We start from the raw sequence: 26,945 nt of genomic DNA, 5'->3' as shown, positions 1-26,945 counted from the left end.
GGTTGTGAATGCTCCATCCCTGGCAGTGTTCAAGGCCAGGTTGGACGAGGCCTTGGGTGATATAGTTTAGAGCGAGGTGTCCCTGCCCATGGCAGGGGGTTGGAACTTGATGATCTTAAGGTCCTTTCCAACCCTAACTATTCTATGATTCTATATGTTCCCTCTAACTTGTAAATGTCAGCTCTGTAAGTGTCCTGGTACCTCCACAGAAAGCAGAAGTAGAGGTGGAAGGGACTTCCTGTAAAATTCTCCTTCTCTTTTCCTAATCTCAGCAAGGCACCATGTATTGCTTTGTGTGTTGACATGTAATCTCCACTGGCAGCTGTATGGACAGGCTCAGTGTAGACTCCTGAGAGTATAATGTGTGCTGTATGGCTGTATATCTGTGGGAGGCTCTCTGCAAAGGAGGAATACTCCAGCCTCCTCCATATCTGTCCAGCTCAAGATGCAAGAAATTACAAGCCATCATCTTCCAGGTTTTCCTTCTCCTACCTCCACAGGGATAACTCCCCATAACCAGCATTCCAGCACAAGAGAGCTGAAGTCCATACAAGGACCCTGTAGCCCCTGCAGTTAGGAAAGATTAAGTAACAATAGAAGAGAATATCAGCACTGTAAATACTCATTTCATGTAAGTTTTAACTTTGGCAACAAGTCAAACAGTAATCCAGGCCAAGAGAAACATGATTTACATTCCCATCTGAAAAGTTACGCAGGAAATAGGTTACTGCTATGACTGACTAATGCAAGCAATGGGGACTGCAGGCAGTATCTTCTTAAGCCCCAGGTATGATAATGATCTGATCATCCCAGGGAAAACTACAGGTCTGCAATCCACCAGGAGCTCAGGTGTTTGCTTGGTTTAGGGCTCAAACGAGAAATTAAGACTTGAACACATTCAGTCCTGTGAGTTGTGTAGTATTTAACTTCCATGAACTCCTCTGTTTTGTGCACTTCTCTGCTGTAGAGGCTTGCTCAGTGCAGAGCAGTGATTTGGATTTTGCTCATTTGTTTGCCAGTTATGGTAATTTTTAATACACAAATATTTTAATGGAATAATAGCTAAATCTTTTTGCTGTCGACTGGCTGTCCTCACAATTCACTTGGGTTTCATTTTACAGGACCAGCTGGGGACAGAAGGATCTCAGCAGGCCACAGTCAACCCTGATGCTTCAGAAATTCTGCAATTCAAGAGAAGAAGAATGCAGCTGTATCAGAAGTAAACAGAAACATGACATAACACAAATAGATTTTTATCTTGTCCTGCAAATCCTATAGTTTTACTGGTTTTCTGGGAAGCACAATAAATGGTGTTTAAAAACTTCTTGTTTTAAAAAGCAACGTGAACATTGCAATTCATAACTGAGCATTTTATTTTTGTGTGGCTACTCAGTGATTTATCACTGTATGTATTACAGAACCTGATATTTATTTGAAGCTGTAAATGAAACTAATACTAGGTGACTGGCAGGCTCAGCTTTGTACTACAGATGGATTAACCTGATTGGTAGAATATAAAATACTTTGTAATGAATAAATCAGATGAACCTCATTCCATACTTGTAGTAATTTGAGGTTTTTTTGTTCCTGGTTTATTAGCACCATTGACCTAAGAGAATACAAGAGCATGATTCAGGTGGCTTAACAGATAGACAAGAGAAGGGCCAGTGAAAGCAAAGTGATCATTGACTAACCAAGGGCAGGCCTTTGTGGACATCAGAGAATTTGGTCTTGATTAACAGGATGCATTCAGGTCACAATTAGTTCTTCAAGTCTTTTTCAAATCTTCCAAAGCAAAAAATCAGAATGAATTTGTTAGAAATTCTCACCATAGGGGTAACTATTGATAAATTAGGGAGCTGCTATGGGCAGGTTGTAAACCCTGGAATTCAGATGAAAAGGACTCTTCACAAATGCATCTAGTCTTTATATCCTGATTTAGAATCATAGAATCATAGAATGGTTTGGGGTGGAAGGGACCTTCAAAGTTCACCTCATCCAAACCCAACCTGCAATGAGCAGGGACATCTTCAACTGTATCAGGTTAATAGACTTAATACTAACCCCCTGATTTTCAAATTTCTGTGCAGAATCATTGGGCAAAAATGACACTGTTTGACTTGCAAAACTTATGAAAGCCCAAGAATTATCCAATAGCTTTACAACCATATCTTTAAATGGGATTTAGTACCCTCTAGGTCTCGCTGTATTTGAAGTTAGGCACACACATACCACTGTAGATCTGTAGCATATTAAGTAATGATCCTCTAATCAGGAATAAAGTGGGTAATCCTCATATTGATTTTTTATTTTTCTTTTCAATCTGGAATAAATCACTGATGGAATTTGTGGTTTTTTGCCCTACAGAAATGCATATAAAAATAATTCTCCTGCCTAATGCTCCGTCCTCAGATAATTCCAATGGCTGCAGTCTTGCAGACATAGGCACAAGATGATTTTAAAGCATGTAAAAAATGGTACTGGCTTGAGTATTGAACTGGCTTTAGTATTGATCACACACCAATAGCTTTGAGGTGTTGGGGTCCAATGAGTGCAGAAAAAGCATGCCTTAGACAGGAGGGATATGAGGGGAAAAAAGAATGTCTGGCAGCAGCTGAGCCTGCAGCCTTTTCAAGGCTTAAAAAGCGGAACTGGAAACACTGGCAACTGCAGCTCTGATTGATTTGGGGAGGAACTGGAGTTGCTTTACTTTCTGCTCTGTTTTGCTATGAAACATGGGCTTATTTCAAAGCCCCCAACAGAAAAACTGCCACTGACATTCTAGCAAACGCTCTAAGGCTGCTTTCAAGATGGTGCTGACGGATGCCCCACGTAGGCCATGAGAAAATATCAATAACATTTTTGGTCAAAGAGGAGATGTTTGGGGAAACAGTGAAAATAAGTAAATGTCTCAAGCTTACCATTTGTCATTCCGAAGCTGTCTCCTAATGGAGTGACCTGGACTCAGTTTGTATTGTGGATTTAATCCAGCTGAGAAATGTTGTCACCTGGGTATAAACTCCTGGCTTGTTTTTTAACCCACAGCCCTCACCCCAGCTCACAAGGCCATATACATAGTAGAAGCCATCTTCTACACAAGTTAGTGGGCCTCCGGAGTCTCCCTGATGGGAAGAAACACACATGTTCAAAACCTGAAGGAAGATGTTAACCAAAATAAGAATATTCCTCTCTCATCATAACACTTTGAATCTTCAATGATGCTTTTTCCCTATCAGATGTACCACCAGATGCTGCTCAGTGCCTGAGTAGGCTTGCAGTTCTGGAACCAGGTCAAATGATGCCAGACTTTTTGGGTGTAAGTTCTTGTTTGTTCAAGTCTGTGACATACATCTGACAAGGTCACATGAAATTTCCTAGGCATGAAAGTACAAGGCATTCAAGAGCCTGAGCTCAGAAAGACAAATGGCCTAAATAAAAAAACTTATCTCTCCCACACCCCTCAACATAACTTTATTCTGAGCTGGTTGGTCTCATTGTTTAATTGGTGATTTCAGTTGCAAAGTATGCTTGCAGCGGTAGTTTGTACTTTAGGAAGCATTGTTCAAACTCTTCCCTATCTTTAAGCAGTATAAATGTGAACTTGCTTCAAGTTTACACTGACTGTAATGAGACGAAATACCAATCCTGACTTTCCTTGCAAGTCTTAGCCGTGATAGTGAAAATCAGATTAGAGCTGGTGCTCATGGCAGAGGCCATAATAAAACAGAGAGGAAAAAAGGCAAGTTTTCAGGTTATGACAAGCTGCCTTCAAAGCCAAACTTTCCAGTCTAGTCTCTAACTTCCATAGATCTGCCTGTGGCTGACAGTGACAACATTAGCTCTAGGGATTTACATCTCAAACTGTACTGAAGAAAAGACGATGGCTGTTGAAATACGCTGATGGGAGAAACAGATGCATATGCAGCACCCTGCCAAAGCTATTACTGTGCACAGCCTGACTATTTACACAAAAAATTAATGTTCAAATATAGAAAAAGCAACAGACCTGACAAGAATCAGCTCCGGGTCTCTGAAAGTTTCCTGCACAAAACATGCTTTCATCCAGTCTCTGATCATATGCTCTGGGTGCATTGCATTTCCTCTGCGAAATCAGCTTGACGTTGACATCTAACAGCTGATGGGATAAGTCATCTATGGATGTGCACCAAAAAAAATGGAGTCACCTTCCTCCCAATCTTGTTATATGTTGTCTTTGTTTAAAACACGAGCTTGCTTGCCATTGTGATGGGAAGGGGGGAGGAGCAGGGGAGGAAGCATGTGCTAGCCTGGGAAGGAAAGACCTATCTGTCTGAAATGGTACGGGTTAGAGTTGGAGTCTGGAAGCTTTGCTCAGGACACCAAGTTGCTGCCTGAGTAGAATTAGGGTCAGGTATTCAGAATTCAGCTCCCATCAGCTCTACCAATGTAATCCTGCATATCAGAGGTGATGGTTGTCTGCAGCTCCCACGGGTCCCAGAGCGGGACTGCGAGCGGCTCAGCACTTTTCAGCCTGCTGCCATTAGATGTTTTAACTCGTGAGCTAATGAAACAGATGAAAACTGGAAATCATGCAATATTTAAGGGCGATGATTAATTACACTGAATCTAAAGACATAACTTGACATCTAAAGGCAATAGCCAGGATTTCAAAGCACTACATCTGTAGATAATTAAGGGTGGTTTATAAGTTTGGTTCTGCTTGAGTTTCGGGAAATATTCCATTTCTGCAGTGATTTCCTGCAATGCTAATAATAGCTCTGCTCAAAGAAGGAGCCATCTAGTTTGAACACATACAGGGTACCTGAGACTCTTTGTTGGGGAAAGAGAAAAATAAAATTCCCTGTACCTTTTTTATTTGGAACTTTTAAAACGTGTCCATTAAATTCTGTTGGTGCATTCTGATCAAATGAACACGCTTGTCTCTTGTGGACTTCAATGAGAGCTACATCAGAAGGGAGAATTTGGTCCTATGTACCGTAACGGGCTGTATCAGTCACAAAGCACTAGGACACCTACTGCAGCCTCAGTGACACATTTTCCTTCTGCTACTTTACAGCAACACATCAATCAGAACATGAGAAAATGCATTTTTCAGAAAATTGCCATTATCTTTTACTTTAAGCATAGTAATTTCTCCCCTTAGGATTTACCACGGGCAGGAAAGGTTTGGGACAGAGCTGGTTGAACTTGAAAAGCTTTGGATTTTTTTTTTCTTCCTTATTTTTCAGCACATCTGAAGATCCAGATGCTGCTTCTGAAAAGCTTTTGCTGACCCAATGGGCTGGAAAACTGTATGAAAGTTCCCATCTTTCTTAGTCCTGTCTTGAAACACACAAACTCTACATACAATAGCCTCTCTCTTGGTACCTTCTTGCTTCTATTGCTGGCTTCAGATGAAACCATGACATGGCGTGTCAGGTAGCAAGCAAAAAACACTGTGTGAGGGATTTTTGCAGAGCTCTGAAAGGTTTGGTTGGTCTTAGCAGTTGGAGATTTCTGCTAATGAGTGATTTCCATGGCAGGGTTTAGCCACCCTAAGATGAATGAATTCATCTAATTCATCATGTCCTAAGACATGAATTCCATGTCTTGGTTTCACTAAGTGTCTAGGTCCACATTTGGGTCTGGCAATTGCTACTGCCAAGAACCAGCCTGTCTTGCTATGGAAGAGACCACAGATACCTTTCTCTGTGGCGCCCCATCCTGAAACGAAGCAGTCAGTCCCATCGGGAAAGCGGACGTAAGGCAGACACACTGTTTTCACATACTTTGTTTCCACTGCACAGTGACCATCAACTGGCTTCAGCTTAAGTAGTGCTGGAGAGAAGAGAAACAACAACTTTTATTTATTTGGAGCTAATTTTAATCCCAAACCATCATACCAGGCTGTGACACAACCCCAGGCAAAGCTGCATGTACCTGATGGTGCTATTTACACTCCATGCTGGACCTACCCCTGTTGTTTTGCTCCTCCCACTTCTGCCTGCCCATCAAGAGTCACATCCCAAAAATTCAAATGGGTCTAAGCCACAGTTTGGCCTAATTATCTGCAGGATACAGGCTCAATGGGAATTTCACATTGACATTAGTTGGAACCACTGAAATTAGAGGTGCTTATTCAATAAAAGGGATTTACCAATATCATTGTGTGGGATGTCATTCTTAATTCTGTAGTTGTAATGTTTGATGATCTTCTCCACATCAAATATTTGCTCTTGAGGCTCTCTCTTCTTGAGGTTCTGTTTTCCAAGTGCTACTTGGAGATATTTTGCTGATTGCCTGAAATAGAAAATAAATCACATTCAGTCATGGTCTATCAGTGGTGGTGAAAACCTGCACTCTAGTAGCTGCAAGTCAAGATATTCCTTCCTGTTGTAGAGCATGGATAGATTTCCCAAGATTGTTATAGGAGGGCTTAGTCAGGGAAGTGATGGTGTTGGACAATGCATGTGCTCTTAACACGTTGCAATCATGAAACAAAGTGATTTAAAGCTGCATGATGTTTCCTTTGCATTTTAGGGTAGAGTAGCAGTGGGCACACATGTATGACTGTGGCTGTGATGATGAGTGCCTGCTCATATAGCCAGGAGAGTACTATTGCATATATGCAGTTTGGACATACTTAAAAATCATCTGTGCTGGAACGAGCTCCAAAGTGTGATTTACCAGTTTCCAGTGTAGTGGCTTCCAACCTATTCAACAAAAATATTGAAGGATATTTCATATTCTAAGGTAGCTGGCACCTAGACAATTGAAAGCAAAATGCATATTTAGGCTGTTCCAGAGATCTTAATTATGATGCAATATGTGATGTTGTTTATGGTATCCTAATATCTCCTGAAGTTTTCATAGAGGCTTTCTTTTATACCTTGTGAAACCTGGTTACTTTCCTCCTTTTTCCCTCTCACACAACTATTTTAGCTCATTCTAGTTGAGTGGGGGATAAGTTTAATTTGTTATTCTAGCAAGCACCATTTTCAAGTAGATACATCTACTTTCAGCTATGTGCTCATTTATTCACATATAAATTTTCCTTTCTATTTGATTCCTAGCAATCATTTGGATTGCAAATAAATTGAATTCCAAACTGACTTTAATAACCATCCTGATTTTTATACATTTATCTACCCTAGGCACATGACATGCACTTACTCAACGCAGTGCCCAGCAGTAAGAACCCAGCATGCTTTGATCAGCACTCCACCACAGAAATGTTCACCCCTAGGTGAAGACTTCCTCTGCAGAGATGCTATCCAGGGATGTTTGCCAGTTGTAGTCTTAGTCCCACCATAGATCCTCTGAAGCATCCTTGGAATTTCTGGTTGTCCACATGTCTTGAACATTTCATTTGGGTCTACTGGGCTGTCTATTAATTGTAGGCTTTCTTCAGCTGTGTTGAAAGAGACAGTAGATACATAATGCAGAGAACATCGACTGGAGGAGTTAAGTAACAGGGAGTCACCTGCTGCTCTGGGTCATGTGCACTGCTGCAAACAGCTCACTTGTAATTCCTTACCTGTTCCTGAGCAGGGTGAAACGTCACAGAAGTCCCATTCCACCTTGTGATGTTTTCTGATGTAGCACCAGGGTTTTTCATCCTCATCGGGATTCCTGAAGGGAACAGTTCAGACCATCAGCCAGCAGGAATTGGGAAATCTCCATGAAACCAGGGAAGGAGCTGAGAATGCTCAAGGGAGCAGCCTCATATTCCCATATGAGAACCAGACTTCCAAAGGTACTCTTTCTTAAGATTTGACAAAGAAGATGCTTGAGGTAAGAGAGCGAGGCTTTTGCCATTTTACTGTCCCTAGACCTATCTTAACCCTAAGAAAAATGGGGAATGAGGGCTGCTTCTGGAAACCTTGCATCAGTGACTTAGGGAAGGCACCTGTCACGTCCTGGTGTTTTGTAGACTGGTGTTGTCTTAAAAGATGTGGGATCATAACACTATCAGTTTGCCAAATTCATGACCTGTTCATCCTCAGTGCCTGTGCTGGTTTTGGCTGAGATAGAGTTTCATTTTCCCCATAGAACCTGGTACAGGGCTGTGCTTTGGATTTGTGCTAAAACAGAGTTGATGCCACAGGGACGGTTTCATGCTGAGCAGTGCTTACACAGAGAGTCAACGTGTTCAGCATGTTAACCGGGTGGAAGAGGAAAAGAGGGACATTGGGAGTGATGGTGTTTGTCTTCCCAAGTAACTGTTCCATGTGATGGAGCCCTGCTGTCCTGGAGATGGCTGATCACCTGCCTGCCCATGGGAAGTGGTGAATGAATTCCTTGTTTTGCTCTGCTTGTGTGCACGGCTTTTACTTTTCCTATTAAGCTGTCTTTACCTCAACCCATGAGTTTTCTCAGTTTTACTCTTCTGATTCTCCCCCTTATGCTGTTGGGGGGGAGGGGGAGTGAGTGAGCAGCGCTGTGGGGTTGAGTTGCTGGCTGGGATTAAACCATGACAATGCTTTCTTTGATACAGACCTCTAAGGTTGCTTCTTCAAAATATTACCTGCAGAAGTTATGTTCACCAATGCCATAAAAGTCAGCATCCTCCATAAAGGCATTAATAGGGTGGTCCAAGAGAAGGTAGGAATTCCAGTGCAGACACGTCTTGCCATTCGCTGCTTGGTTCACTCTTCCTCTGTAATTAAAGGAGTTCTCTTCATAACAGTCATCCAGTCCTGTAGGAAGACAATGCCCATGTTAAAATTGCTTTCATGTTGCTCCTTGCCCAAAGAAGTCCCTCTTTGTTCCCTTCCTTGCTCTACATTCATTTCATAGAGGAGAAGGACCTGCTGGGTCATGTAATGGTACCTTTTAACCTACATAAGCCAGAAATCAGGCTAATGTCCCATATCTGTCCAGCTTGAAGCTTGATTGACTTCAAATGATTGAAATGTTTTTGCATGGTAAAGACCTAACAGCTAAGAGGTGTCTTAATGGCAAAGCAGAATCTCTTTGCCAGTGGCCTGTTAAGAAATGGTATCACAGCAAGGTTAGACAGAAGTGGGAACAGAGCTGCTAACATGCTAGGGCAGTGGATACGCTTGGTTGATATGCTGGAGGGAAGGAATGCCATCCAGAGGGACCTTGACACACTTGTAAGGTGGGCTGATGCCAACCTCATGAAGTTTAACCATGCCAAGTACAAGGTCCTACAACTGGGTCAGAGCAATCCCAGGCACAGCTACAGTTTGGGCAGAGAAGAGATTCAGAGCAGCCCAAGGAGAAGGACTTGAAGGTGTTGGTCGATGAGAAAATGAACATGAGCTGGCTGCAGTGTGCGCTTGCAGCCCAGAAAGCCAACCGTATCCTGGGCTGCATCAAAAGGAGCGTGACCAGCAGGTCGAAGGAGGTGATCCTGCCCCTCTACTCTGCTCTCATGAGGCCTAACCTGGAGTATTGTGTGCAGTTCTGGTGGCCTCAACATAAAAAGGGCATGGAACTGTTGGAAAAAGTCCAGAAAAGGGCCACGAGGATGATCAGGGGACTGGAGCACCTCCTGTATGAAGATAGGCTGAGAAAGTTGGGGCTGTTCAGCCTGGAGAAGAGAAGGCTGCGTGGAGACCTCATAGCAGCCTTCCAGTATCTGAAGGGGGCTTATAGGGATGCTGGGGAGGGACTCTTCATTAGGGACTGTAGTGACAGTACAAGGGGTAATGGGTTAAAACTTAAACAGGGGAAGTTTAGATTGGCTATAAGGAGGAAGTTCTTTACTGTGAGGGTGGTGAGGCAGTAGAATGGGTTGTCCAAGGAAGTTGTAAATGCTCCATCCTTGGTGGTGTTCAAGGGCAGGCTGGAAAGAGGCAGAGGGTTGGAACTGGATGATCTTAAGGTCCTTTTCAACCCTAACTATTCTATGATTCTATGTGCCAAAAAGAAGATTGTTGGGTTGTGACCATGACCTGTAAGTGAGGTAGAGGTAAAAGTCACCTGTGATGTGGAGTTTGAAGCACAATCAACTTTTAAAAGAGAAAAAACAAATCCTCCTTCTTGGAAACGTGTGGGCTGTGGTGTCCATGGTACAGAGGCAAAAGGCTCTTCATGGAGGCTGGGATGCCTTTGGCAACCCATCCGTGTATTAGTGCCTGTCTCCTCAGGATGGGGAGTCAGACAACTGGGAATGAATCTTCACTACATCGCCTTTTGATTGTTTAAGGAAAGCCTGATATTCCTTCCGCATAGGACATATGCCACCTCTGGGAAACATGTGCTCACTCATCATACACCAGTGGGACCTTGCTGAAGCACACATCAGTACTGGAACTGCTTTGATTCCCTCTGCCAGTGGTGACTGCAGAAGCCAGCCTCTTGCTCCAGCTATCTCCCCAAGGAGGTGGGTGCCTGTATGTAGTCAGTGATGGCATCAGTTACTTTGGCTTAGGGTCTGTCCAAAGGCTTCACCCCTACACTGTACCCTGGTGCTCTGACGTACCGACCTCGCAGAACCTCCCTCTGAAAGGTGCCGGGCACTCGCAGGTGAACCTCGATCTGATCCTGTGCCGAACGCAGACACCTCCGTTTTTGCAAGGGTTTGGCCTGCACGGTGAAGATGCTGTCAGTGGGGAAGAGACAGAACAGCCGTGTCACTGTGCTGAGCACCATACAGCCACTCACATGCCTGATGGAAAGCGGGGAGAGCTCCCACTTAGCCTGTTGGCTTTGAGTTCTTGTGAACTCCTGAAGAACAGTTATCACCAGGCAGGTTACCAATGACAGAACCACCCACTGTGCATCAAGCATCACTCATCACTGACCAGCCCAAGGATGGGACCTGTAGCAGACTCAGGCTGGATGACGAGGGCAGGACCACACTATGCAGTGGGTTGTGTGTGATTTCCTACCACAGACAAGTAGTGATGGGGTGACCTCCCCGTGCTGTCCCCACCACAATCCACTCAGATTGGGCTGAGTGCCCACCTCGTTGGCAGTCAGGTTTCTTGTAGGGATGATTGCAACTGCACTTAAAATAAGGTGGAGTTAATGTAAGCAGGCAGTCTCCTCTATGGCACCTCTTCTCCAGACACACGTCCTCCACTGTGGAAAACAGAGACATGAGGTGCTTCATCAGCAATTGTGTGTGCACAAGAGCTTGGCCCATGTGGGCTTGGGATTTCCCTTCATGCTCTCAGTATCAATGGCAATGAATCTGGAGGCCCGAAGAAGTGGTAAATGCTCCATCCCTGGCAGTGTTCAAGGCCAGGTTGGACAGAGCCTTGGGTGATATGGTTTAGTGTGAGGTGTCCCTGCCCATGGCAGGGGGTTGGAATTGGATGATTTTATGGTCCTTTCCAACCAAAACCATTCTATGATACTATGACTAACAAGCAGCTCCTCATTGACTACCTGTTAGGAGATAGAATGCTTTCTGCGCACCTAAAATCTGGATACTGCTTTAGACAGACCTAGGTCTAGACAGGGAGCTAAGCGTGAGACCTATAAGCATGACTGGGGTGGGCTGTCAAAAGTCTCAGCCCAGGAAACAGTGGGTTTATAAAGCCTTGTGTTTGCTCCCATTGGCAGAGCTGTAACAGTAACATCAGGTTCCAAAATCAGGAGTGTAAGTTAGCAAAGGAGCACTTACCTCTCTCACACGTGTTCCCAGCATATGGCTTGGGGCAGAGGCAGCTGAAGCTGCTCCCTCTTTTTTCACACCTACCGTTGTTCTTGCAGGGATTGGAGGAGCATGGATCTGCTGGGGGAAGGATGGAGACCTTTTAGTTTTACTTCCAGCTGCTCCACCTCCATCACCTGATTTCTGTTGCGTTTTCTAACCTCAGAAGGCTGCCTTCCTAGGCACAGCAGACTGTGTAACAGACACTGTGCTTATGCATCACCTCTGCAACCACAGGAACAGCTATGGACTGCTGCAGAGCTTACTGCAAGTTGTAACAGCTCACAGCTTTGGGTCGGGATGTCCCCAACTCCCTTCTCTACGTCTGTGATGGAGCTGTAATGGGGCAAGTCCTTGCCTTTGCCCAGGAATGGATTTGCCTCTATGGCAGCAGAAGAAACAGATGCCTGAAGAGCCAGAGCTGTGCCTGAGCATCTCTTTTCATGCACTTGTTGTGGAGGTATCTGGGTTTGTCATTGTGCGTTTGTAAGGCAGCACTGAATCTTCCCTAGAAAAGCCATTCACCACCATGATGCTCTATAATAGCCCTGGTGGCTGCTGCTTCAAGGGAGCAGGCGCCTTACAAGAGGCTCTTGAGTGCTACTCCTTAGAACTGTGCAACCTCTCCATTTCAGGCTGTCAGGAGCAATTTGCACTGGGGACAAGCCACGTACCAGCTCTGCTCTCTTTGTACCAGGGGATAACCCAGGGTATGTTACAAGCAACTTCTCTGTTGTGTTCCCTGAGGAATCTCAAGGATGCTTCCCTGCTCTCCTGAAGTTTGGCAAAAGAGAAAAAGAAAAGAGAAAAGACTGCAACTGAGAGAAGGAAAAAAAAAATGAAAGAAAAAAAGAAAGAAACCTGCTCTACATTTGGTTCTCATCATAAATACAGAACATACATCCCATGAAAACAGCAATTACATCTTACAGTGTCTATAGACAAATAAGCCTGTGCTTTTTTTTGTAGTAGCAATCAGAAATGTTCTGCATGATCAGAATCCATCCTGTGAAACCCAGAGATAAAACACAGGCTCCTTACAAGAGAAATACAAAGGAGAACACAGCAAACGATCCTCCTAACTCATCCCTTTGATGCAGGCATTTCGAGAGCAGGCTGGCAGCCGAGGCCTGCCACACTCCCACTGCAAGCACAGGGCTGGGATTGCACCGCTCCCTGCCCACCCCTCAGAGGTACCTTTTCTAGCATCGCTGTAGCCAAAATATGCCTCAAACCAGTCAGGGTCCTCTGAATGCTGCTGCTGGTTAAAGAGGTCCTGCTCCAGTTCAAGGTACTCATCGTCGTACTCATAGTCATCAGCCTCATCTGCAGGATAGGGTGAGATGAGAGTGGGAGAACAGAGGAATTAGGACTGCTAGAAGGAAAGAAGGTATGAAAGAGGTCATTTCCTGGGATGGACACAGCCCTTTTCTCCTTTGGCTCATCTGGGATGTTAGTGGGTCCAGAGCTTGCATCATCTTGAGTACCAAAGATGCTGTTCAGCTGTTCCTTGGTATGGGCAGAGCTCATTCAGCGCCCAGCATGGCCATCACTGAGCACTGCTGGCCCCAGCTCTGCTCTCACAGCCAGGGGAGATGCTGCTACAAGCACCGTGAGAAAAGGGGATTTATATTCCTACAAGAAGAAGGGATTTCCCTTGTCCAACTACTTTGATCACCGTCAGCATGACCACTGCTGCAGCACAAGGCAAGACCCTCACCGACATGCAGGTACCTGCTGCGTGTGGGGACACAGAAACCCATTTTGAGGGAAATTGGAAGGGATTGAGGGCCCAAGGCACCAGCACACCTGTGTAGCTCCCTATACACAAAGCCCCTTCTGAGAAGCGAGGGCCTGGCACAGCAGACCTATGCTAAGAAACCCATCCTTGCCTCAGCTGAGCTGATAGCCAGCATCTTCTTGGGAGCCTGGCACCAGTGGGACACACTGCTTTGCCAGCATATGTTTGGGGGGGATTGGATGATTAAAGTGGGCTGGCAGCTCCTTGCACAGGTAGGGCTTCTGCCAGGGGAAGCCACGCTGGTGTTTCAAAGACAAGCTATGGTAATGAGCAAAGCTAAGCTCCGTACAGAGGCATTTTAAAAAGCTCTCCCCTAGGGCCGGACCGATGGCCCCATGGATAATGCTCTGCCTTGAACTGATTATCAACTGCATTATCTTAGTTTTCTCTCCTCATTCATTCGCTTGCAGCCTTTATCTTTATTCTTTCTTTGCTTCTGAGAAAAAAAAAAGAAAGAAATTCCACTTTTGCACAATGGATGTTTTATACTTCATATTAAAATAGAACCGTCTTTTTTTTTTTTCCTCCTTTTTTTCCTACATGCCAACTCTCACCAAAAAAAAAAAAAAAAGAGGAAAGTTTCACCTCATTTATTGCTATGTTAAGTCAAGACTCCTTTTCCTCAGCTCATTATTTCCACAGGAGCCGAGTCTCGACAATGTGCAAGTGTTGCAGAAGTGTGTGCCTTGCTGAGGAACAGAAGGATCTCGCTGGAAGATAAGGACATCGTCTGCAGTGAACAAAATTAAATTTAATGTGAGGTGGTTGAGAAAGGAAAACAAAAAGAGGGTTTTGCCTGGAATGCAGCCTGCGAGCTCGCTGCGTCGGAGGGGAGACTGTGCGAGCGGACTGGAGTTTGAGGGGGTTGTCTGAAGGAGGCTGATTCTGTTTCCCTGTTTGTTTTCAAAATCTCAGTGGGGAAAGGTTGGCTTTTATTCCACAGATGCTTTAAAGAAGTGTTCTGAGGGGTGGGGGAGCCCTTTTAATAGGAATATATACCTGCTAATAGTTGTGAAGGATGAACAGGGGAGTTACGGCTGCCAGAAGCAGACTGCAAACATACCCAGCATGATTTACAGAGGCTGGTGAGGACTCTCTGGAGTTGACGCAGGAAAAACAAGTGTTCCAAATGAGCTCAAATAGCCAAGCCACTGTAGAAGCATCTACCATGGTTTTTAAACCAACTCTTCAGTGTAAATATGGTGTTAAGAAATGAGAATACTGTCACTTCAGTTTGTTGCACTGGCGTCATATCTTGGCACTCTTTTAATGCTAATAATTAATCAGTTATTACCAACACCTATGAAATCACTTGTTGGCCCATTATGGACTATTTTAAATACATCTCAATGGCAAACCCCAAGTTTGCAAAGGATGCCTGCTTCTGACAGCTCTGCAAGGTGGAGGAGCACAAAACCCTATTCACACTGACAGGGAGATGACCCCCAGACAGTTATGGAACAGACCAATGCACATCTGAGGCCAGTTTGGAACCTGTCAGCTCTTAAGGAGGGCACTTTGGGTTGTCTAACAGCCCCCTCATGGGCTGGCAGTTACCATTGCAAGAAATGTTATGGCCAGGCCGTGCAGTTAAAGGTGCATGCAGAAAGGGCTTGAAAAACATCTGCAAACTCTTGTGGGTACCCTGGTTTTCCCATATGAACAGTGGGAGTCAGGAAGCTGAGCTGTCTGGTCATCAGACCAGCCAACGTGATGAGAGCATGCTGCCACTCTGAGAATGTCCCTACTTCCCTCATCCCTTCTTATGAAACAGTGAACCAGAAAGTGCTTCTATGGGTCACATGAGTGATGTTTCCCATCTCCCAGCTACTCTGTGTCCTCCCCAGCTGCGTGAAGCAGTGAAAAACAAAGAACAGAAAACCCTGACTTGGGTACATGACATCAAACTAAAAGATGTCTTCTTATTTATCATTGCTTCGGCACTAAATAACTATTTGGCTTCTACATTTCTTATTTAAGAAGTGCTCCCATTCCATTTTTTTTAATTATTCATAACAAACTATAGGTTTAGTAAAGGAAAAACAACACTTTTTTGTATCTGAGCACATAATTAATGCACAAAGTCTGATACACTGGTTGATTTAAACATACTACTAAACCAGAGTGTTCACTCTTTGTAAGTGCTGGAAAACCTTAACATACTTTAAAAAAGCAGTGATCTGACATTTGTCACTGAAATGTGACTATTACACGAAATTAAATTAGACATCCTGCATGCAAATTTTCAAAGAATAGCTTTCCTCTGTGTAGTACAAAAAAATCCCCCCATAATTGATAGGCAGAGATTGACTTTTAAAGCTTCAAATCAGCTTTGAGGTCTGGGTGATCTTTTAAACTGCTCAAGCTTTCATCTGCAGTTTTTCACATTGCCAAGAGCTGTCAATCAAGCAATGGATTTCTGATCAATATCCCCTTGTTCATTAGCTTACATGGGCTCTCTGTTTCAGAAAGAACAGATATCCCAACGCCAGCAGTCACACTGTTTTCAAAACCCTCTCTGGATCAAGTCATGACTAATGTTCCGAGTGAGAAAGTGATGCATTAGGATGCCATCGAGTGACCTGAATTGCGAGGTAACTTTGTTGGACTGCAGATGTCAAGATGAGTGATGTGCAAAGTTAAAACCTATTGCCAACACACATCAAGAGCGCCAGAAAGTACCCGGCATTTATTCAAGCTCTCTGAACCTCTGGGGATTGACTGAAATGTGGCCTAATTTAAGCAGGATGAGTTTTCCTGCCACCTATCTAAATACTTTTTGTCTCCATCTCTGAGAATAATGTAGTGTTATTTTTATGGGGCTGAAATCCTGACTGTATTTTAAATAACGAGATGTCCCCCGTTTACTTTTACAGAGACAAGACCTCATGTATTTCCTCTCTTCCATAGAGGCTATAGCTGGGAGTATCTGTAGCTCCAGAAAGAAGTTGTGAAAGAGAGACCAGTTAACAACAAAGCCTTTCACATAGTTTTATGGCTGCTACTTAAAAGCGGTTTTGCAGCACCTTTTCTTTGGAAGGTCGGGAGCTGGGTGAAGGTGGATGATGATGCTGAAAGAGTGGGGACTTGCAGAAGGATGGGGAATGAAGAGGGCAGGGGCAGTGGAGAGACAGAGGTAAGAACCATAAAGCCTTATAATGAAAGTTATAATAACCATAATGGAGGGAATGAATTAAGAACCATGAAAGGGGTACTCCATCATCAAAAGGCAAATCAGTTTGCACAAGGCCTGTGGGTAAAGCCTGAAGCCAAGGGCATAGCTCTGTGGCCAGGTACTTGCAGAAGCCAAATGTTTGAATGCACAAAGAATGTGGAAATTTATGTTCCATACACATCCTCTTAGAAGAGCAACATTGATTTGGGGAAAGCAGCAGTGCCATATGAACTACAAGGCTTCTGAACCTTTCAGGTTTGACCTGGAAGCCAGAACGCCACTGGAATGAACAGTAGAAAATGAGTATATTAATGTAATGTAAAGTAATTTTGTAGGGGAAATTAGTATATTAACACTTTATTAGCTATAAATTATAAACTCAGATCTAAGAGCCACTGAAATAAAGAAAAGGAGAAGCAGAACTTATCTGTAAGAATACTAAACTTATCAATAAAACCATAATCTTCTATGTGGAACAAGTAGTCTGCGAAAGGATGTGCAAATCCTGATACAATCTACACATCCACACACAACATTCATCACAGCTTTACCTTTATCAACATCTTAATGCTGCATAGCCCTTAATGTTTTTTTACTTGCCTGAGCTTGTGAACACTTTTTGAACCTTCCTGCACCTAGCACAAAACATTGTGGAAATAAGTTGCACAGTTTGTTGTATGCTGCAAGGGAAAGTTAGCCTTCATTTATATGGCCTTCAGTTCTCATGTGCAGCTAGACTCTTTGCTTATGTGAGGTTTGTAGCCTAGCATCATGATGCATCATGTGTCCCCAGAGCTATGTTGAGCAAATGTAGCCACAGGACTGTAGTGACAGGACAAGAGGTAATGGGTTCAATCTTAAACAGGGGAAGTTCACGTCAGATATAAGGAAGAAGTTCTTTACTGTGAGGGTGGTGAGGCACTGGAATGGGTTGCCCAAAGACATGTAAATGCTCCCTTACTGGCAGTGTTTAAGGTCAGGTTGGACAGAGCCTTGGGTGACACGGTCTAGTGTGAGTTGTCCCTGCTGTGGCAGGGGGTTGGAAATAGATGATGTTAAGACCCTTTCCAACACAAACCATCATATGATTCTATGTACAGTGTAAAAGTCCTGGCTTGGAACAGAGCTATGCAGCCTAGGAATGCCCCATGATCAGCTGCAAAGTGGTACTGCTGCTGTACATCTGGTTTGGGCTCCTGCCTGGAACTCGGTGCAGCGTTGTCCCCTGGACCAGCACAGAACACATGCAGAGGTCTGAATATTACTCACCATATTACTCATCAGAAGACAAGAACACTTTCTACTTGATCATAGGTCTTATTTTAGCTCAGCAAAGCTGTGCCTGAAGTTAATAAGATTCAGCACTGGGCACTAGAAAAGGCTCTTTGAAGGACCAGGTCACCAGTCCCTCAGTTTGGTATGCAGAAGTTACAATGAAGTGAAACCACTTACCGTTCAGCAGGTCAGCCAGGGAGAATAAATGGGCCACCTGCTTGAGATAGAAAAGGGCAAAGAATCAGTCTCTGAAAAAAACAAAAGCCAGCACAATGCTTGGTTTACAGCACAAAGATTCTGTTTGCCCCAGTGCTGGGCATCCAGATGGAGTCATTACCCACTTCGGAGCTAATTGGGTTGTATTTTCAAAGCATCATCAAAATGTTTTCAAGTGCCCACTGCTCCCAACAACCCACATGGGGGCTCTGGCTTTTCTGAGCATCCAGCCCAAGTGGCTGGGCTGCTGTGTTTTGGGGAAAACCTATCTTGAATGGGTTCAGCTGCCTCTTTGCTCACTAAGTGACCATGCACTGTTTGTGTAATGTGTCTGAGATACCAACAGGCCACTCTCCAGCTGGCTGCCAAAGCTCAGACAGGGTAGAGAGGAGGTCAGGCAGTGCAACAGAACCCCGGGAGCCTGTGCTGGTGCAGCCAGTGGGATCTGGACCTCTGAGCTGGAAGGCTGTCAACAACGTTTGAATCGAGAACAGCTCTGCCATTTCCCATTAGGAAATGCCATGTGCCCGACCTCCAGTGTGGAGCTCCAGCCTTTCCTGTTGGGCTCATGATCAAGGGCGAGCAACAAAAGGTAACAGAAGACGGAAAACAGCTCTCAGGCTTTGAAGGGTGTGAGTGAGGTTTGTCTGAAATGAGACACACTGACTCCACACCGGGATGCAACCCCTGTGTGACGATTTCAGCTTGCTTTCCCTCTTGCTCTAAACCCCAGCTATGGAGAGGCTTACCTGCCTGTGATGAGAATACACGTGCTAACAGCAGGTGTAAAGAAGGAGAATTAGAGCTGCTGTTCATCATCTCTCACATGATTTGTCAGAAGAGAATGTATTTCCAAACAACTGAACACATGTTATAAAGACAACATACATGCACACACACATGCAGTTACTATGTGCACCTACATATTGCCACAGGTACAATTAACTGTAAATCTACACCCTGTTTCATTGTGATTTGTATATAGAAACGGCATTCTCAGCTAACACTATGACTAAGAACAAATGAATCAAGCAATGAGTAAAAAACAGGACCTAAAAAGCTCAGAATTTACATTTGTGAACATTACCTGAAATATATAAATGAGATTTTGCTTCAGGCACGATTGTTTCCCTCTTGTGTTTGAGCCAGGGAGAACAGAGACTCCAGCTCTCCCCTTCCCACTGACTTTAATGAGCAATGTCCCCTGCACTGCTCAGCAGAGCCCCTTTCCAGGTGCACTTAAGTGAACCACACACATCCATAACTAAATCCTTTGCAGCTGGGAGGACACACGCACACAATTGTCCCTCCTGAATGAGTGCAGAGATGATGGTAAATGAGAAGGCTGTAAAAGCTCTGCCCTTGGTGTATGTTTCTTAAGTGCAGGTAACAGGGTTTGTCAGATCCTTTGCCAGACCCTGTATAAAGAAAAGGTTTAATTGCTCCATTTACAATTAGTGGTAGTGTTCATCCATATACACAGACCAAAACAGACCCTTGCAACAGTGCTCCTTTCTGCTGGAGGAATCATGAAACTAAGAACAAGGAAGCAGCAATGGGAGCAGGATGAAAGAAGAAACATTTTTTCTGTGCCAGCTGTCTGTAGTGCCCTGATGGAGTTGGAAAGGGGTTTTGGGGACAGAAGGGTTTGACTTCAGCAGGATTGCCCCTACATTCAGGGCAGCACTTGGCACCTCATGGGGATGATAGAGGTTTTCAGCCCAGGCTAAGTGAGGTGAAAGATGTGATCGCATCTTGCTCCTCTTTGCCTCAGTTTCCCTCAGCTGTAGAGCAGAGATGACACTCACACAATGCCCAAGGCTTTGCTCACACACCAGGGGAAGGAGAAAGATCAGAGACCTCGCACTTTGCTACACTACTCTCTTTTCCAGGTTACTCACCTACCCCTCTCATAGCACCCGGGCACTCCTCCATAGACAGAGCTGACTGTGGAAGGGCAGATACCCTAAACCCATGCAATAACTGCTGCCTGGGACATGTGCAGGTTTCCAGTAACATCCCTGGGAGCAGGCAGTGGCTTGTAGTCTAGGGTGGCTGAGCCCCAAACTTTGCTTCTTGCTTTTGGGTGAAAGCCTCCATCTGCTGCCACAGTACAAATGTTTCTGGGAACAAAAGATCCTGGAGCAGAGAGTCCAAGAGTTAAGCTCAATCTTTGTCCTAAGACTCCAGTGTCCCTGCAACTCCCTGGAGCTTTTCCCCTTTATGAGCCTGTCAAATGCTTCAGCAGCAGATACACAAAACCTCAGGCAAAGCTGACTTTGTGGTGTGGATGCTTCTCCCCTCCCTTCTGGCCTCTACTGCACCACTCACCAGACTACACTGGTTTTGAAGCATTGATCTCCCGCTACCCAGTACAAGGCCAGATTTTAGCCTTTTGCTTCCCTTTCGATGATGGAGTGCAGTAGAGGAGGGACAAGCACTCACCTCCTTCTCTCTTCCGTGCTTGAGCTCACCCTTTCCTCCTTGCCATGAGGGGATGCTGGATATGGGATGCAGAAGGCAGTAAGGAGGCGGCAGAGGCTGGGGTCCAGGAGGGGTGCAGGCAGGGGCAGTGAAGGCAGGGCATCCTGCCTGCCGTGCCGTATTTACTCATGGCCAGCAGAGGAGGATCTTGTCCTTCCGACGAGGTGCTGCACAGAGCCCAACGAGGAGCAGGATTCAAACAAAAGGGGTTGGGAGAAGGAATTAAGGCTGCAGGGCTGGTTTCACCAAACAGCCTCCTTGCTGCAGTTCGACACCGATACTCTGTGTGCTCTCTCAAGAGGGAATAAACTCGCTGGATCCTGTATGTAGCCGGTCCGCAGGGATGGGGGATGAAGATGGAAGAATTTGTGGAGAGGGATTTTAAATGTTATTACTTTAGGCTCGTAAAAAAAGAAACTGCAGAAAAAGAGAGAAAAATCCTGAGAGAGACATTTGATATGGGCACCAGTGCATTGCTGAGTGTGGAGCTGGTTGCCTTTATAGGGTTCTTAGAAAAGCATGGTGGAAGAAAGGGCTGAAATTCAAAATACCCTAATTTCACCTGACCTTTGTTGTCTGTTGGCATCATCGTAATGATTAGCACTTCACTAAAACTTCACTTCTCTGAAGAACCATCCAAACTTTGCTAATTAGGCTTTGTTCCAAGGTTAAATGCTGCAGATACATGATACTCTCCATTTTTCCGTTTCAATTCAATAAGAAAGAGAGACTAATGAAATGTAATGGATTTCAAACGGTAATGTCAGCACCACGAGCTTTCTTGGTCTCAGGACAGAATCCTACAGCTCTTTCTCAGACAAAAATGTCCACTTAGTTCTTTCTGAATAAATCCAGGAAGATTTGACCCCAAATCCAAGGGAAATCATTTACAGCTACCAAGGGCATTCTGCAGTTGAACTATTTATTGTGTCTCGGGTACATTCGCTACCCCTTATTACAATCAAAATGAATAATTAAACCACAAATGCAGGTGGAGAAACAGGCAGCACAAAGGCAACAACCCAGGGTTTGGCTGTGCATTTACATATGTGCAAACCAGAAGCAATTCCAGAGAAAACCTTGTAGCTACTCAAGCTGGTATGACAGGCTAGCAACAAGGATGAGAACTGCATCTGCACATACCCACAGTCTGCAACAAAGCACTACAGGAGTCCAAATATTAAACAGCATTGGTAGGAATTGGCCTATTCTCTTAATTGCACTAAGCTGTGCAAATTCTCCTGCAACTCAGCACCAAGTGGCCTCCATGGCAGAAAAACAAATATTACCCCTTTCATGTGCTCTTCTGTGCAGCCACAGCTTTGCAGCCGAGAAGGAGGTGGGATGGGGAAGAACTGGAGGACGACGATGGATATTTGATCAACTTCCATCCGCAACTGACATAAGGCATGAAGGAGCCATGAGGGCAGACACAACTACTGCCTTTTCACAGTGAACCCCTTGATCCTGCTGACAGCTCTCAGTGGGAACCTTTGTCTGGGCTTCTCGCCAAAGGAGGAGGGAATCGACAGTTCTGATGCTCTTACAATCGGCCAGATTTTTGCCTGCAACCATCTTGGGTAGTGACAGTCTTTGAACTTCAAGGGAAAGTGGCTTTTCCAGCAATGACATTGTATTTCTCAGCCAAGGCCATGGTTGCAGTATAATGAAAGCGGGACATATTATCATCTGGAGCACACATGCAACACATGTTGTATTTTTAGCCTGGGAAACCATTCTCTGAAAGGATTCCACCAGAATCTCTGAGCTCTTCACCTCTCTGCTAGCAAGACATCTCCTGCCTCCACACTGAACTGCAACATGTGCCTCAGAGTGAGTGACACTTTCATTAGACGGGTCCCAGGGCACCCAAAGAGGTTTACATTCAAAGTCTTTATTTTGATGATTATTTAGTTGTGAACCTTTCCCATGGTAACCCCTAATGCAAAAACCACAGGGATCCAGGAAGAAAGCAAGAGCCCTCGGAGGTGCTGCTGAAACCAGCTTGGTTCCCTGCACAGGAGTTACCTGCTCCTGTTTTCCAAGAGATCAAAGTTTCCAAACTAATCTTTGCACTGTGAGAGATGGCCTGGTAGCAGCTGGCTGTTTCTAAAGCTGCTCGCTGGTGGATGAGGTGTGCTTGTGCTCCCAGGTGGAAAACGGGGTCAGCCTCGGATGCCGCAGCAAAGGGAAGCTACAAGATCCGTTTCACAGGGGCTGCAGGAGCCAGCTTGTCACACTAACAAGTGAGCTGCGCTATCAAATGCTTTTGCAGCCAGTGCTGGGGATGCAGGTTATACTGCTAGACCTGAAGCTTATGCAAACTCATTAAGTCCTTTTAGTTACAGGGGATATCAACCTGCATGCTTCAGGGCATAAGCTGATTGCCTTCAGGGGTCAGCAAGGAACATTTCCCTCTCTGAGTGGGTGGTGCAAAATTAGCTGGGAGCACTCCCAAGGCTTTGCTGCTTTCCTGCTGCATCAGGCAAATTTAGGCGAGCGCTGCAGAAGGGCATCACACCTGATGGGCCACAAACCGAGACAGGCTTGACAGCACCCACTAATCTTTGCAGTGATTACTCTATGACACAGCACAGCATAAAGCCCTCGTGTGACTGGTGCAGTGCTGGAGAGAGGGTGAAGGGAGCAGGAGTAGGAGTTTCTCATGGGAAAAGAGCCATCAGCAGGTGGAAAAAGATGTCAGATTGACTAGATTTTGGGGCACCCTAAAATGTTGTTCTCCAAGGAGCTGAGGCAAGGAAAGACCTGTACTGCTAATTTTTCTATCTGCTGTGAGCCAGTTAGGAGATAGGCACTGATAGTAAGTTTTCTTTGTGATTGTTTGACATTAAAGTGACACATTAACCCTTCCCTTTCCACTACTTAGTGCGCTTGGTTGTTGGACTGGTCTTGGTTCGTGACTTCAAAATGCTCTTCATCACAACTTAGTGGACATCAACTTTCTCAAGCTCCGAAATAGTCAGTGAAGAGCCACTTTGCTACTGTGGCCCCTCCATGTCTTCCTCTCTGCTGCCGGGGTGTTGAGTTTGCAGGGAACTCTGATACAAGGAAAAAGCCTGAGATGATTTTTTGTCTCCTCCAAGTATGAGCTGAAGCACTTTAGAGCATATTTAAATGGGAGCTGCAGCTGCGCACCTGAACAGCTCCATCACAGCAGTGTTGTGGGATTTAGCCCAGTCTTGTCCCATTGCGGAGTTCTCTAGCCCAAAACTGCACAACCTTTAAGCCATTTAAACCTGTGTGTGTTTCAGAAAAGCTGCTTCAATACAAGTCTGATTAAGGAAAGATACAAAGCTGAATTGCACAATCTGCTGCAATAGAGCTCTTTGGATTTCTTCTTGGCTAAATAAGGAACACTTAACAATACAATACCTTATGGTAGGCACACTTCTGCCATAGTATCTTACTAAGCAGAATTGTAATTAAAAGCAGGAAATAACCTAACCCAACCTGAGAAGACCTGTCATGTCTGAAGACAATCTTTGGCACAGTTGCATCATATATGATAAATATAGGACCAAAATTTGTTCTCATTAGCACCCATCATGCAGCTTTATGTCTTTTATGGAGATAGTCCAGATTCATGCAGGTGAAATCAGTTTCTCTTCAGGTAATACAAAAGAATCAAACAGAAAGATTTGCCTTAGGGTCCTGCTTCAGACCTGCCAGATCCATGAACATCCAAGTGCTTTCCTGTTCTAGTTTGTCTGACTTGATAGGAGCTATCACCTGCGTCTATGTTCAACTTGTGCTGTATTTCTCCAATAACATTTATTAATAACCAGTGTTACTTATGAGAACTCCCTAAACCAGATTCAGATAAAAATGACAATGATGAAGATGCGTAGTTCTGGGAAAGGATGGAAATAAGAATTTAAGGGTGTTTTCCATGGTTTCAGCAAAGTGCAAATCTGTTCTTTTTTCATTCAAACTATTTCAGAGTAAACTTTTTCTTTGGAACAGATCATTAAGGCAAAACCGTCCTCTTATAACATGTTTGTCATGAAATGGTCACATCATGGCTACTCATTCCCCTCTTTTTTTTTATTCCTGGGATCCACTCCAAGTGCTAAGCCAGAAAACCTTGTTATATTAATTATGAAGAAAAACCATGTTTTATTAAAAACTAGCCTGCTGAATATTCTGCCATGCTGCTTTTCAGTGACAGCAGAATTGCTTTTGCATTTTAGCAATGTTAATGAATTTTCAGGGGTGAGGTGGAGGGGGGGATATGCTCTACATTTTCCACAGCAATATTTAGAGCAAAGTCAGATTAGGATTGTCAAAGCTAATGAATCAATCTCACTCTTAGGTATAGTTAGGAAAAATCTGTGCAAGACTTTGTGTTGTCTAAGACTGCACCTGCATCTTCCTCACTGAGTGTGAATTAACACAACCAGCTCATTATGAGCTTATTTATATTAGATTGGGTTCCCACAATGTCTGTAAAACTGGCACTGAACTACCTAGGGCTGATCCCCTCAGTAAATGGCCATATGTACTGGTGGATTAAGTGTGCCATATCCACTGCTGTCAGCAGAGAGATAGACCTGATTAATTAGTAAAATGATTATTAATAAATACCCTATTGTGTTTTGAAAAATCCCTTATCAAAAATTCACTGAGTTCTTAAAAAAAGACTTATAACATTTTAAACCCCCTCACTACACATTTTTCCCAAAGAACTCAACTTAAAAATACCAACATCTGAAATTTTGCCCTGCATTTCAGCAAATACAAACCTGCACACATACAGACTGTCATTAAGAAAGAAGAGTTTGAAAGAACCTCAGATTCCTTTGTGGGAAAACCTACTTGATTGCAGTGCTTGGAAGAACAAAAGAAATGTTTTGAAAACTGGGTTTTAACTTTGTTTTGGTTGCAAGTCATTCTTTCAGTCTTCTCTAAAATAGAGATGAATAGGCTTGGGAAAGCATATAAAGGCCATCTCTAGCTGTGTTGAGTATTTAGCTGTTAACCTTTCTTCCATGTCAGTAGCAATGATAATTCAACCATCCAAAACTTATGGCTGTGGTAAATTTTACCTTGGACAAAATAGCTTGCAAAACTTCCAAGTCAACACATACCCTGACCTGTTTAATCTCATCTCAAGTCCCTTCAGCTTGAAGATGAGCAGCCCAGCAGCTTGGAGCATCTTTCACTGCCCAAGACTGGGGAAGCAATAGCATTCGCCACTGCACACCCCTGGGTGCAGGGTGTCCACCGAACACACCTGGACAGGATATTCCTTGTCAATGTAGATATCTGCTCCTAAAAACCATGGGGCTTCTCTCTTGTGCAGCCTTTACTTGGGCACCCCAGTATCCTGCAATACCAATACACAGACAAATGCTCCAGCTGCCCAGGACGGGGTCAGCAAGAAACATAGCTGGCATACAGCAAGAAAAGTAATTCAGAAACATACTCACGCACAAATGTGTGTTCCCCAGGAGAATGACCAGTGGAAGAACATGAAGGGTCAGAGCACTGTTAACCATCCTTATTGCTCGTTTCTTTCTTGAAACTCGCCTTTTCTTCTCGCCTATGTCTCTTTCAGGCAAACCACAGCCATTCAAGGGTGAGCTAATTCAGTGCAAATAATTAACCGTGCTTCAAATACTGTTTAATGTTCAACAGATTACCCTGATCAAATAAGTGCAGCCTGAGTAGATAGTCACTGCATTAACCGCTGGTAAGTGCTTCAAATCAGGGGGGTTGGAACTAGATGATCTTAAGGTCCTTTCCAACCCTAACTATTTCATGATTCTATGATAATAGCATAAATTGACAATAAACCAAAGTATTTTCCTTGTAATAGAATAAATTTTACTATTATTGTCAGTTGAAAAAAGCATGAATTAGACTAACTTTAACTGAAAAAAAAAATTGAGATCCAGCTAAAAAATATAAGGTTTTAAAAAGTGTGGGTTTTATTATTTTCTGTATTTCAGATACTGATGCTCATGCTCTCAAGCATTTGTTCACAGATGTGAGAACCTGGAATCTCTTTTCAGCAAAAGCTGATATTCTTGAGTAACTCCCAGTCTCCAGAAGCTGAAGCATTTGTAACAACAGTAGGAGTTGAGGAGATCACAATATTATTGCAAGTATAAGCAGCTCTTTATTGCAGAAATGCTGACACACTTTTACTGACCAGATCTTGTTTGTGCTACATGTTACGAAAACAAGTGAAAAGACATTCTTTCCCCCAAATAGTTTAGAGCCCAAGTAGAAGAAGGAGGAGAGTGATAGAAACACAGTGTTCTCACATCACAGCCCAAATTCACATGGAACTCCCTAGCAATATGCTTTCTCTGTGGTTATAAAACAGTTAAATAGGATAGTGCTAAGCACATTAAACA

The 26,945-nt window shown here is 44.1% G+C and overlaps 2 protein-coding genes across 6 annotated transcripts in view; one reads left to right on the top strand and one right to left on the bottom strand.

Annotated features, from left to right (window-relative positions):
* NRAP (nebulin related anchoring protein) overlaps positions 1 to 1,552 on the top strand; it is a 50,005-nt gene extending 48,453 nt beyond the window's left edge. For all 3 annotated transcript variants that reach the window (XM_061372732.1, XM_061372733.1, XM_061372731.1), the window contains one exon: positions 1,122 to 1,552. In XM_061372732.1, coding sequence (XP_061228716.1) covers positions 1,122 to 1,223 — 102 coding nt within the window. In that variant the 3' untranslated portion in view covers positions 1,224 to 1,552. The remainder of the gene's footprint in view (positions 1 to 1,121) is intronic.
* Positions 161 to 26,133, bottom strand: HABP2 (hyaluronan binding protein 2). Of its 3 annotated transcripts, none has more exons than XM_061372736.1 (14): positions 26,013 to 26,128; positions 18,040 to 18,079; positions 12,809 to 12,937; positions 11,582 to 11,692; positions 10,918 to 11,034; positions 10,433 to 10,552; positions 8,507 to 8,678; positions 7,517 to 7,611; positions 7,153 to 7,390; positions 6,137 to 6,279; positions 5,683 to 5,817; positions 4,007 to 4,152; positions 2,922 to 3,122; positions 161 to 567 (listed from the first exon to the last, which is right to left on the bottom strand). In XM_061372736.1, the coding sequence occupies exons 1-13, from the start codon at positions 26,079 to 26,081 to the stop codon at positions 2,946 to 2,948; spliced, it is 1,692 nt and encodes a 563-aa protein (XP_061228720.1). In that variant the 5' UTR covers positions 26,082 to 26,128; the 3' UTR covers positions 161 to 567; positions 2,922 to 2,945. The 3 variants fall into 3 exon arrangements, with proteins under 3 accessions (XP_061228720.1, XP_061228719.1, XP_061228721.1); XM_061372735.1 differs by lacking the exon at positions 161 to 567 and adding an exon at positions 607 to 1,181; XM_061372737.1 differs by lacking the exons at positions 161 to 567; positions 18,040 to 18,079 and adding an exon at positions 607 to 1,181 and having other exon boundaries at positions 26,009 to 26,133.
* Positions 26,134 to 26,945: the final 812 nt, after the last annotated feature.

Source organism: Neopsephotus bourkii, unplaced genomic scaffold (genome assembly GCF_033783945.1).
Source record: "Neopsephotus bourkii isolate Nb327-2 ecotype Australia unplaced genomic scaffold, CSIRO-AGI_Nbou_v1 NB_1615, whole genome shotgun sequence".
Lineage (NCBI taxonomy): Eukaryota > Metazoa > Chordata > Aves > Psittaciformes > Psittacidae > Neopsephotus > Neopsephotus bourkii.
The sequence above is the reverse complement of the archived record's forward strand: the minus strand, read 5'-3'. Positions and strand labels throughout refer to the sequence as shown.